The sequence below is a fragment of the Ovis canadensis genome, chromosome 11 (assembly GCF_042477335.2).
Source record: "Ovis canadensis isolate MfBH-ARS-UI-01 breed Bighorn chromosome 11, ARS-UI_OviCan_v2, whole genome shotgun sequence".
NCBI classification, from domain to species: Eukaryota; Metazoa; Chordata; class Mammalia; order Artiodactyla; family Bovidae; genus Ovis; species Ovis canadensis.
In genome coordinates this window covers 59,397,410-59,410,659 of record NC_091255.1, presented here as the reverse complement: position 1 = coordinate 59,410,659, position 13,250 = coordinate 59,397,410, and the positions used below count along the sequence as shown (strand labels likewise).

The window sequence follows — 13,250 nt, the reverse complement described above, 5'->3', positions numbered from 1 at the left end:
CAGTTTTAAGCTATTGTGAACAAAGCTGCCATGAATATTCTTAACGCAAATCTTCGTGCGGATCTGTGTTCGCCTGTCTCTCGGGTAGCAGTGGGCTGGCTGGGTCATCCTTACCCGGGCGCGGGAGAGGCTCCAGCTGCTCTGGGAGTGTGTGAGCACGCCATGCAGCCAGTGTCCGCATCTCATCTCACAGCATGTAATGGCAGCTTATTTACTTTCCACTTTTCTGATGACTGATGGTGACCTTACTGAAGCTCTTTTTGTGGAACATTTTCTATGGCTTATCTTCTAGTCTGTACCTTGCCTTTTCAAATTTTAGACAACATTTCTTCACGAGCCCAAGTGTTTCATTCTGATAAAGTCTACCTGACCAATCTTATAGTCAGTGTTTTTCTGTCCTACCTTCAAGGTCCTGAACATGTTCAACTTTTTTTTTTTAACATATATCTTTATAGTTGTAGATCTTACCATTAGGTCTATCAGCCTGTGATAGACCTAATGTCCCAGCCTGTATTGATTTTTTGTTTCTTTGATTAAAAAAAATAAATCTTTAGCTTCTGCTGTTGCAGCACACAGGCTCAGGAGCTGCAGCTCTCCAGACCTAGAGCTCATGGGCTTCAATATCTGTGGCACACAGGCTGTTGCTCCACAGCATTTAGAATCTTCCTGAACCAGGGATTGAACCCTGTGTCCCCTGCACTGGCAGGCAGATTCTTAGCCACTGTACCACCAGGGAAATCCTGTGTTGATTTTTATATATGAGGTGTACTGCAGAAGTCCAAGTTCATTTTACCCACACAGATACCCATTTGCTTCAACATGTTTTCCTAAAAAGGGTGTATCTCACGTAATCATTCAGGTGCCTTGTTATCACCCAGTTCTCAACTCTCCATCTGGCCCATCAGCCTATTTATTCTCATGCCAAAGGCACCCTGTTTTAACCATGGCAGCCTTACTATTGAAAACAGACAGTCCACATCCTCCAGCTTCATTTTTTAAAAATATATTAGTTACTTGGCTGCACCAGGTCTTAGTTGTGGCACATGGGACCTTCGATTTTCACTGCAGCATACAGGATCTTTAGCTGTGGCATGCCAACTCTTAGCTGCAGCATGTGAGTTCTAGTTCTCTGACCAGGGATCGAACTTGGACCCTCTGCGCTGGGAATGCAGAGTCCAATGGCACCCAACTCCAGTACTCTTGCCTGGAAAATCCCATGGATGGAGGAGCCTGGTGGGCTGTAGTCCATGGGGTCGCTAAGAGTCGGACACGACTGAGTGACTTCACTTTCACTTTTTACTTTCATGCATTGGAGAAGGAAATGGCAACCCACTCCAGTGTTCCTGCCTGGAGAATCCCAGGGATAGGGGAGCCTGGTGGGCTGCTGTCCATGGGGTCGCACAGAATCAGACACGACTGAAGTGACTTAGCAGCAGCAGCAGCCACTGGACCACCTAGAAGTCTCTTCTTTTTTCATGATTGTTTTCTAGGCCCTCTGCATCCCCAGATAAATTTTACAACTTTTCCCTCCTCTCTTCCCTTGCAAAATAAATATGTCTAAGGGGAATGATGATTGAGATTGTACCAATTAATTTTGGGAAAACTGACATCTTAGAAATATCTTGCCTTCCAGTCCAGAACAGTGGTATTTCTTTACGATCTATTTAGCTCTTCTGGCAAAGTGTCAGCTTTCAGCAGAGAGCTCTTACATGGCACCGGTAGACTGTGTCATGAGATCGCTCGTGTTCTGTGACCCTGCATCTGCAAAGGGTACTCCATTGCTAATTTACGTTACCAACCCCTGTGCAGTGAGCAGAGTTCTTTGAGTAGTGTATCTGTTGACAGCATTTGACAACCACACAGCACGTTTTAGCAAAGTGACAGGCACTTTCCCAATAGAGGCTCTAGGCCAGTGGGTCCAGACCATATCATCCTGCTGCTGTGAGACTGATGCTTGAATAGGTTTGGGTTTCTTCCCACCTAAGTATGAGGCGTGGAGCCAATGGGACCCAGCTCCTATGGGGTCACTAGCTTTTCATTAGTTTCTAGTAAGGATGGCAAGGCACACCACATGCTCAGACTGAATCCTTTCCTGATCTAGTTTTCTTTTCTCCCAACTGGGCCAGTGCTTATCTAGGAAAACCTCTTGGTCAAGCCACTCTCCTTTCCCAGCTTCCCTGTGTGCTCTTTCTGGAGCTCTCTTTATAGAGAGGGTTCCAAACCACTAAAGCTGCTGCAGTCAATGTTTCTGTGTGAGGCATCTGAAGAATAACACCAGGAGCTGGAAGAGCCCAGTACGTGGGAGAGCCGGACCAGGAGCTGAGACCCTGGCCAGCAACTCACACTGTCCACCCAAGGACATGAGGCCATGGGCTTCACTGTAGGAATTTGGTGATGACATTGGGTCCTCTGTTTCAGAACGTGAGGGCAAGAATTAGATGGCACGTCCAGCTCTTTTACCATTTGGCTGTCAGAATCATATAAAAAGAAAAACAGAACAGTAACACGGTGAATTCCAAGGCTCCTCAACCCCTGAACTTCCAGGTACTCAGTGTAGAGAAAGTAAGAACCCCATGGGGTTCCCTGTGGCTTGGGTTCCACTGAGGGTTTCCTGACTAACTCTGGCCCTCCAGATTGAGAAAATGTTTAAACACTTTTTAATATGTACTTTCAGGTGTGTTTTCAGGGGGCATTGCAGTTCTTCTAAAAGCCACAGGGCAAAGGGCCACCGGGGTCACCACCCTCTCGAGCTCTTGGCAAGGGCGCTGGGAGTACGGGAGCAGCTGGATGGAGGCTGATGGATGGAGGCTCTCACTCTGAAGACACAAGATCCCCTAATTCTATTCTCTTTTCCTCCTTCTCCACCAAGAATACTCTGAGGATTGATGGGGAAAGGGGAACAGAAAAGCCTGAGGAGCCCAAAAGCTCTCTGCACTCAGCACTTAGGTGAGTGTGAAATTCCTGTTCACCTAAAACAATGACTTTCAGACTACTCCTAAGATGCTTAAAGAATCATGTACAAAAATCCATAGAACTGTGTACCCAAAATGTGTGGCCTTAACACATATGTTACAGTGATAAAAACACCTGTGGGCCCCAGCAAAGGTCTGTCTGTGCTTGTTCCACTGCCCATGATGCCATCAAGATACATTTGGGGTCCGGTTTCCAGGGCCCAGGAAGAAGTACTGGGCCCTGAAGGGCAGGAGTCTGAGCCCTGGTCATGGGGATTGCAGGAGGGGAGGACACTTACTGCAGAGCTGCTCAATGGTGGCCCATTGCTCAGACTTCTTCCAGGTCTGGGCAAGCTCCTCGTTTCTGGTCCTCACAGCCTCCAGCAACAAGCTAATGCTGTCCTGCAAGAAGCCAGAAAGATTCCAACTCGCTTCACTGACAGTGGACAGACTTGCTCACAAGATTTTCCTCCCCAATATCAAGACACACTTAAGGGAGAATTGTGAAAATCTCCCAGGCTGTCACATGAAACGCGAAACAACACACACTTAGTCTATAAAGGCAAGTGCTAAATTGAGCTAAAGTGTAAATTCTTCCCAGAGAGCCCCAAGGTGAACACTGTGCTGCTCTCTCCTGGGCTGCCTGCTCCACCCCCTAAGCAGTCACAGCTCACAGGCCTTCTCCTGAGGGCCTGGGCAGACAGGCAGGAGCCCCGTGGCCATGAGGCCCACCCTCATCCCTCTCGCCTCCCTCAGTCCTCTGTCTTCATCGCGTCTATATCTCAGTGCGCTTCGCAACCCAGAACTCCAGGGCAAAAGTGCAGAGAACTGAATAGCGTTTATAATTAGAAACTTACAAAGCCTTCCAGGGCCTCTCAGGCAGTACCTTCAGAAAATGCTTCCTAACAGATGACTGCAACAACAGCACAGTTTCCAGTGAGAAGGCCCTAAGCTCTCACCACCTTCCCAACCGGACAGGCAGCAGCTGAGCCTGGGACTGGAGCTGCAACTCTCTGGGCTAAACAGGGAAGGCAAAGCTAGTGTGAAGCCTCAGGATGCCCAGTGTCAAGTATCACAAGTGAGCAGTCTGGACAAAAACAAACACAAGATCAACCCAGCAGGACACAAGAACAGCTACAGAAAAGCAGTGGGAGGAAGGGGCCTCGCCCTTCTATTCTGTCTCCTTGTAGAAATGCGTTTCTTTGGGTCTCAGGCAGAAAAAGGGCCAAAGTAAAAGGACAGCCACAACACAACCCATGCAAGAGGCTTCCTGACTGGACCCGCTGCTCCTGTGCTGCTCAGAAAGCAGCTGCCATCTGTAACACTTCGCCCTCATCTCCCCACAAAGTATGTCTTAAAAACGCCAACTGTGCAGCTGTGCGCCTGGGGCCTGGATGCTGGCCAACCTTCTGGGCCAAGGTGATAAACCAGAGCTGATTCGGGAGAAGGGGGGATCAGGAAGAAGCAGAGGCTGGGGTTCTCAAACTGTTCCAACAGGAATTTTTTAACTGTGGATTTCTAATGCTTCCCTCAGAAGCTAAGTGGCCTCTGCGTCCCATATGATTTGTCCTCTGTCATGGAGGGCTGACACTTTTGAACAAGCTATTCTAGTGCAAACTCTAAAACTGAGAAAGTCACCTATCCAGGCCCTTGTGCAAAGTTGCTGCCCATAGGACAGGTTAAGGGGGCCTTAGCTGCTCCGGTGCTGCCCAGAGTACTCCAGTCTGAGGACAGAAGCCCACCTGGCTCGTACCTGCAGAGGCATGACGTCGTTGGTGACCAGGAACAGCAGGAGGTGGAAATCCGAGATAGTGTCCAGGAACACAGATGAGGTGTTCTGGGACAGGTAGGTGGCCAGGCTGTGGAAATCCTAGAGATCCAGGTAAGAGGGGGAGGAGGAGGAGACAGACACAAGCACCCGTTGGTCCCAGGTCAGAGTTGGAGGAGAGCCACTGTCCTACAAAGACGAGACTGAGCACATTGAGCGCTGAGGGACGGCCCACCCCCTCTCCTTCTAGAACCATTTACTGGGAGCCAGGGGTTGAGGAACACAGCTGCAGAGGAAAACTTCCAGGAAAACACTCGGGACATGACTTATGGAAGAGTACTGACCCAGCTGTGAGACACATTCAAACTCACCTCTGGGGTGGAGTGGGAGTGGGGAGGGCCACGTGGTGCTGCGAGAAGCCCTGTCTGTCCGGGTGCACTGTTGACCAGGGCAGCAGAGTGGTGAGGAACAGGAATTGGGGCAGAGGGATGGGGGGACTATATGACACTAACACTTTCAATGGGACTGAAGCAGGACGTTCAAGGGTGCTACCCCAGTCAGTGGCCCTGTTCCTCCACCAGCACCTGGCCAGGTGGGCGGTGAGGAAACCAAAGTATCAGAGAGGTGCTGGACACGAGTCACTGTTTCAGAAGAAATTCTCAATGCAGACATTCTTTAACCAGGCCCCTTTCTGCAGTGCCTGTGATCAACTTGGGATGTGTGCTCACAGGCCACTGACGTGAGGACAAGGCAGTCATGGCAGTTCTGACTAGCCTGATGTGCAGGTGAGAGCCGAGGTGGCCAGGCCACAAGAGGCCCCATGGCTTGGATGGTGCCAGAGAAACGTGGCAAGGTCACGAGGTAGGGGGCAGAGCACACAGCAAAGCAACACACCGCCACAAAAGACGGCGCTTAACAACAATCAATAACCTTGCTGGAAGAGGACATGAAGTGACCGATAAAACAGGCCCCCTGAGAATGGTCCTTCCGGCAAATCCACAGGCCTGAGGACTTAGCGGGATTTGCCTCTATGCTCATCCACTGCCCCTGCCCGGGAGAGGGCTCATGCGATCAGCAGTATCTTAGAAAAAAGCCTAAACAGGCTTTGTCACAAGAACGAATGAGCAGAGTCAGAAACCTTGATACTTTCTGGAAAAATAATAGTGACACTAGATAAACAAGCAGCAGCGACTTTATGTTTCTAAAGACAAAGAGCTTACCTGTGTCTCACCCAGTACATCCCGGTTTTCAATGGGAAATGGATTTTGTGAAATAGAAAAAGTATAAACTGGATCCTTGGGGAAAGTTGTTGTGATCTAATGAACAAAAACACAAACCCATGATAAATTAATTGTGTCGTAAACAGGGATGTGGGCCCTAAGCACACCAATCCTTGGAGCCCCGAGCTGCTCACAGGAGCAAAGTCCTAACTGTTCTACCCTGAATGGGATGCTTAGCTCCTAGGACAGCCCCTAAATGAAAATTCTGAAACTGTGACTCTCAGAGGCAAATAAAGAATCATTTTTCATAGCTGGTAAGACTGTGGTACCCGTGGGCAGTTTCCTAACTCCATCTCCACTGGAACGGCCTCTCAGCTGCTCTCCCGCTGCCAAAGGGGAGCTAGAGGGTGGGCCACGGGAGAGAGCAGAGGCATGAGCGCCATCTCAGGAGCCAACTCTGTTCCAACCACCATGTCTGGAGGGCAAGTGCAGAACCAGCTCCTGATGGTTTTGAAAGCCACGGTGCCCTCCAGTGAGCTGGCTGAGGCCCCTTACAATTCCCAGGCACCACTCCATGGAGCTAGGGCATGACCAGGCAGGAAGAGAAGCAAGGCTGGGGAGATGCAGGGCATGGCTCTCCCCTGAAGATGGCTGGAGTCAGGAGCTTGCATCCAAAGGGGAGCTGAAGCCCTGCAGTGCCTCAGACGTGCTTCAGAAACGAAGAGAGGGCATTTAAAATTCAAAATCAATAGAAGCTACAGGGACAGTGGCAAATGTGCAAAAAATCAATACAAATACAGTTTCTCATTCCTCCTGGCAGGTGCCCCACCCCCAAACACACCCAAGTGTGCACCACCATCAGCCATCTTTTGGTTGACGCAGCTCTTCCCCTGCAATATGACACTAGCAGCAGATTACACCTCGTCCAGATTTAGCACAGCTATTCTGGTTCCTTCGGGACTATTTCTAAAGAATGAAAATGTGGCTCTGGCCTGTTTTCTGCATCAGTGAAGGCAGCGAGCTGTGCCAGGCTGGCTGGCCCAGGACCCGCTGTGCCCGTGCCAGCGCTGTGACAGTGAGCTGAGCCGTCAGCAGCGCCTTCACTCGAGCCCTGCTGGCCTTTTATGGATGAGACCACGTGGCCTCGGGGCACAGGGTGTGAACTCAGCACAGCGCCAAGTCCTCCTGTGAGGCCTCGCTTGGTTCATCTGAGAGATACGGAGACCGGAGAGCCCATGCCTCCTAAGGCTGTGTGAGGATCAAGTGTGCCCAGACGTGTGGAGCCCGCAGAATGGGCAGCACACATGGGGCTCAGTCTCAGCTGCCGTCACGATTCTAGAGATGGCGGAGGGGCCACCTCACTGCAGAGACAAGGCCTGTGGCAGGCTCAAAGCCCTCCCTTTGGAAGGCAGATATCGGAGTGGACCAGCAACAACAGAAAACCCACTAGTAAGTAAATGTAGAATTAAGGGAAGTATTTGTTAGACCTGTAACTGCCCCTTGGAGAACTTCAGAGCCAAGTTCACATAGCAGTCTGACTATCCCAGAAACCCAGGGGAGAGGATGCAGGGTGTCAAGCACTTCATTTTGTGCTCAAACCCTCTCCCCACCCAGCCTGCCTGGCAGACACCCCCCTACATGCGAAGCACCTCCACAGAAGGCCTGAACGGCCACATGGCCACGAGGCTTATTTAAAGTCACTGAATGTGCTGATCAGGTGGGGGTGTGGGATCGGGTGAGGAGTGAGCACGCCTGTCTGGACATCTGCTCCAACCTCCTTCCACAGGAAGAGAGCACGTGAGCATCACAGGGTAGAATGTTTCCCCATCAACCAAACGCTACTGCAACAGCACTAAGGCAAGAGCTTAGCTCCTTCGTGAAAGGGAACGGGTGGGGAGGCCACTGGGAAAGAAGACCTCAGGAAGCTGGCTTTAAATCACGCAGACTCCTCCTAAGTGTATGCTCTATCAATCTGTTTTCATCTTAATTACACCCTAGGTAGTCTAAAAAGCAGATGCCTTTATGGCCTAGGTAATAAATATGTTCTCGGGAGCTGTCAGTTGGAATGGAGCGTTGGCGGGCTCGGCTCACAGGGACCCGCTGCTCCAAATGCAATGATACTTTACAGCCTGAATCACATGCCTGTCCAAATGCAGCCTGAATTCATCCTGGCAGGCAGCAGTTAGGAAATGAGCCACCTCCTGTACCCTGTGGACAGAGCGCTGACTGCAGCAAATGCATCAGGCTCTGGTCCTGCAGCATGTGTTGCCCTCTGCCCATGACCACATCTCCGTGAGGAGCCTCCAGAAAGGAGCCGAGGCTTGGGGAAGGTGTGCCAGTAACCAGGAGCCTTCCTGGCTCCTAAAGCGCCCTCCCAGAGACCGTGCTATCCCTCACTCAAGGGCAGAGTCCGGCTGTGTTCCCTAAGGATCGACTTGCAGCAGCCCACCAAGAGCCTGGCTGTGGCAGCCGTTGTGGCAGCCACTGTGGCCAGGGCAGAACCTGCACACAGAGCCAGGGAGAGGCTCGCTGACCTCTGGGGCTGCTTGGCCCACTCGGCAGTCCTCTGCTGCACTGTAGGCTGGGAGAAGTGAACCCCTTAAGCTGTTTTTAAGGAAATAAAAAATGAAAAGCCCTTAAGGTTTCTAGCTTTTCAGGGATGCCAGAAGCTCAGTGACTCAAACATCTCTGGGTGGCTATTCTGTGCAGGCAGAGGGGCAGGTGTTCAAGCGGCGCCCTCTCAAGGCCTCCCCCAGCCGTCCTGACCTCCGCGGGGAGATGACACACACTTACGTCTATGATCAGATACTCCACAGGCAAGGGGCGGGCCAGCTGGGTGATCTCGTTGCCAAACTTGTCTATGTCCTGAAACAGGAGACAAAGGTCCAGGGTGTGAGTGCTGACCTGTGATGGGTTTTCCGTCCACATGCTTGTCTCACTCCTTAAATTACTACAATTCCTGTTGAAGTGTTTGAAAAGCAGAGAAGGAAATGGGTACATTTTTGCCATGACTCCACCTTCCAGCATTTCTTGGAGGCCACGACTCAAGAAAGTAGACTTGCTCTCAGCCACAGGTGTCTCGCCCCCCAGCCTGGTGCTGAAGCGGTGGGAGATGGACCCCAGCTCCCTTGGGGACAGATTCCTGGAAACAACCCCCCGCCACCAGGCCACATCTGTGCCCCCCGCCTTCTCTATAAGCTCTCCCAGTCTCATATCTGAATGCTAACTCTTAACAACCTCCCTCACACCTTTGAAAACCCAACTTCATGGAAACTTAATCCTTACACATTAACAAAATAAACACACACACACACACGAGTACACATACTACTACGCAAACATGAAAACCCCACCGCCAATCTGTCAAAGTCTAAACTTGTTTTGCTTTGTCAGATACACGGAACATAAAGTTTAATTATGGGGAAAAATGGCCAGCATATGTTCATTAATCATAAAATGACAATTAGATCTGATTTATGTCAAACATGCTGAGTTCAAACAGAGCTCTCGAAATAAATTCATAAGAACCAAAGCTTTTCATTAAAGATTCCGCAAGAGAGGGTCATATTTTCTATCTAACTCATCACTTAACATTATATAAATCATTCACTGAGTCATATATAAATTAGACATCCATAATTTCCAATTATGGGACCTTACATAAAAGTTTATGTTTATTAAAGCTCTCAAACCCTATTGGAAGCCAAGCAGACCACCCTGGGACATGCAGGTGACGCAGTGCCACCCCAGCACATCACACCTTTTGGGGATGTCAGAGGCCCACGCCGTCTTTTGAGACAACGTTCACAGGCTGTCCTGCGTTAAACCAAGTCTGTTATCCTAACGAGATGTCTAGAGGCTCCATGCGGCCCTGCTCCTTTTTTTTCTTCCAGATATTAAACTCTTTGGTCCACAGCACATCTCAGATTACCCACACCTTCCCTACCTTTTCTCAGTTCACAACCCAGAGAGCTGCTAGCAAGCATGTGCCCCACTGCCCTTCCAGAAAATGGTTCAAACACATCTAGCCAGCCACACAGGGAGTAAGAGCACCAGCAGAGGACAGGTTCCTGGAAACAATGCCCATTCTGTCTGTCTGCTCTCCTCGGAAGCTAGAATCCTGTCCCCTCCACCTGGGCAAGAGTCCTTGGTCTCTCCGCACGCTCACTGCTGCAGCATATGAAGTAGGCCTGGCTTTCGGTGGCTCTATCAGCTTTGACACTGGCAGCACAAGACATGAGGCTTGCTGAATGGGTCCTGGGCCCCCAAAGTGGTAGTTTTTCAATGGAGGAAACATGGTAGGAGGCAGGAATCAAACCCAATCAAACTACATCACCATTTCCAAAAATACATGCTTGCCCCTACAAGAAACAACCTGCAACAACTCACACATAATTAGCCCGTCTGGAATTCATCTTCAAATCTAATTAAGCTCTAATATGCAGAGACATTTTCACAGCACCTGTTCGCTTTAATCTTCCCCTCTAGGGATGTTGCTTGCTAAATGCCCCCCTCTCTTTTTTTTGTGTCATGCGATTCTCTTTCAGATTTAACTACCCCACTGTACCCTTCTGCTCCCCAAGAAAATAAAGGTGCTGCATCCCCCTCTCTTCCCCAGAGGAAAAGCAGGTACTTTCTATCTCTCCCCCATGCTTTCACGCAAATGTTTTTGCCAGCCAAGCCCTAGCCCCACACACCATTTTAAAAGGCAATTACTTTTTATGGGCGTTAGCAAATGTCAGGCAGAATACACTAGGAGGAAGACATCTTAATCCTAAGTTTGGCAGCCACCAAAGTGTCAGCAGTTTTATCTCCACCTGGAGCAAGACACTGGGAGAGTCAGAAATCGAGGTCCCTGACGCCTTGCTACCTCCCATCGGTCATGTCTACGAAACGTCAATGAGAAATCCAGGGATCTCTGTCTGTGTTAGCTCAGAGGCAAGCAGGCTTTGTGCCAGGACAACAGCAAAGTCCACTTACTGGGTGGCACCAGCTTGCTTTGGAAAAGGTAAATGAAATCCTTCAGGTAATGCTTTTCTCCTTAAAGAACTTGCAAGAAGACAGTAAGTGAAACGAGCAGCTTGATCTGAGACTTCACAGGATAAAGTAAGAAAAAACAACATTTTCAGGACAAAGTCTCTTAAAGAATCACCATTTAGGAAGCAGTCCAGTTGATAAGCACCTAAAGAGCACCTGTTAGAAGCAAAAGACCAGCAGAGCCTGGTCCAGGCTTGACAGCGTGTGGATGTACCCAGCAGGCCCCAGAGCATGTGGAGGGCACAAACGGGTGTGAGGACAAGCTGCTCTGCCCGAGATCTAACAGCCAGGAGGGGCAGAGGGCGGGGGGGGGACAGCAGCTGTGTCCACTTTAGACTCCAGATCTCAGTTCCAGGACTCATGGGCTCTGCTCTTCCGCAGTCCTGCCACCCAGGGTGTGCACGTCCAGCTCCATTTCCACCCCTGTGGGGATCTGACCACAGACTTGTCATCTCCAGCTCAACGGAAAGAATGAAAGCCAAGCTCACAGGTCTCAGAGACCACAAAATCCTTCTCCCTAGACTGGGATGTTATACTCGTATGTTGTTGCTCAGTTTCTGCTCTTGCTGGCAAATTCTTGGTTCCTTGATACATTTTCCTGAATAATGCTGGAGGCAAACATAATCTCCTGTGATGAAAACATTTGTTTAGAATTTCCTGGCAGTCCAGTTGTTAGGACTTGGTGCTTTCACTGCCAGGACTCAGGTTCAATCCCTAGTTGGGGAACTAAGATCCTGCAAGCCAAGTGGCACAGCCAAATATAAAAGAAACCTTTAAAAATAAATAGGCAAAAGATAAAACATTTGCTTTAAAAAGTTGAATAGTGCAGAGTCTCGCCCTAACAAATATAAAACTGTTATTATGAAACTACAATAAATAGGTAAATAATGGATAAACATTACAAATCTCAATGCAAAATTAAATCAAAAAGCACTGAAACAAAATATAAGTAAATAGATAGCTTTAAGTAAAGAATTAGCTAAGTATGATGACAAAAGCAGGAATTACAATTTAAAAAGATTAAGGTATCTCTGAATCAGAAAATGTTAGAACTTCCTTTGTATGTAAAGTTAAAGAAATGATATATATGACAAAGGGTTTACGTATAAAGACCCCTCAAAAATGAATGCAAAAATGATGAATCGCTTTACGAATACCTCAGGACACAGAGAGGCAATTCACAGAGAAAACATCAATGCACACAAGAGACTTGGGGCAGAGTGAGTGCAGAGCATGGGGTCCCGAGAGCAGGGCCCAGGCAGGCGAGCGGATGAGCACAGGGCTGGTCTGCAGCACAGCCTGCTGTAGCCTTCTTGGGGGAACTTTGGAAGACCACATGAAACCCCTGAAATATAGGTTAACCTTTGACAAAACAATGCTGGTGGTTTGCTCGGAATGTCCTAAGTAACTCAGAACACACATGGAGTGAGCTCCGCGATGAGTCACAGAGCACGGCTAGTCAGTGCCAGATGCTACGACAAACCCATGTTGGGCTGAGGACAGGTGGGTAAATGATGGGTGGGACAGAGAGGACTCCACAGGCCCCCAGAGTGTGCTGATCCCCTCCACAGCCATGACACCCAGTTGTCTGTGTGCTCTCTCCTCCCCACCGCAGCCACCTGTCAGCTCTTCCAGATCCTCATCACTGAGGCCACAGCCACCTCATGCTGGGAGGATCCACCTTGCCACCCCCCTGCCTGGGCAGCCACCTAAGAGCAGCATTCCCTGGGGTCTCTAAGACCCTCCCTGTCCACAGAACAGCCCACCTTCTCTCCTCTACTTCCAGGGCTTTAATCTGGGGTATCTCGGCAGATAACCCTGAAGAGGCACTCTTGGTTGGCACCTCTCGCCTTCCTTCCTGTCCCACCGCATCCAACTTCAAGACACGGGCACCTCTCCCCACCATGACAGGAGGTGCTCCCCAGCCATTCTTTCACTGGCTCCACAGAGCTTCCCATGACAAACAGATCAGAGCTGCAGACCAAGGTGGACCCTCAAGCCCTCCAGCCCTGTCCTCTGTGCTGACCCGCATACAAATGTGTGTACATACACGCACCAACATCTACAGCAGTTGGGATTTTTACTATACATACAGGTACCTTTTATTCTTTAAATATATTTATTTATTGAGCTGCGCCAGGTCTTAGTTGTGGCATGTGGGATCTAGTTCCCTGACCAGGGACTGAACCCAGGCCCCCTGCACTGAGAGCACAGTCTTAGCTGCTGAGCCACCAGAGAAGTCCCATACAGATACACTTTAAATTTTACTTCATG

The 13,250-nt window shown here is 49.6% G+C and overlaps 1 protein-coding gene across 1 annotated transcript in view; it reads right to left on the bottom strand.

The window, feature by feature from the left end:
- NPLOC4 (NPL4 homolog, ubiquitin recognition factor) overlaps nucleotides 1-13,250 on the bottom strand; it is a 52,981-nt gene that overhangs the window by 2,682 nt on the left and 37,049 nt on the right. Inside the window, exons 13-16 of the mRNA XM_069541939.1 lie at nucleotides 8,733-8,804; nucleotides 5,940-6,035; nucleotides 4,705-4,821; nucleotides 3,251-3,353 (exon numbers count right to left, since the gene is read on the bottom strand). Of these exons, the coding sequence (XP_069398040.1) occupies nucleotides 3,251-3,353; nucleotides 4,705-4,821; nucleotides 5,940-6,035; nucleotides 8,733-8,804 (388 nt within the window). The remainder of the gene's footprint in view (nucleotides 1-3,250; nucleotides 3,354-4,704; nucleotides 4,822-5,939; nucleotides 6,036-8,732; nucleotides 8,805-13,250) is intronic.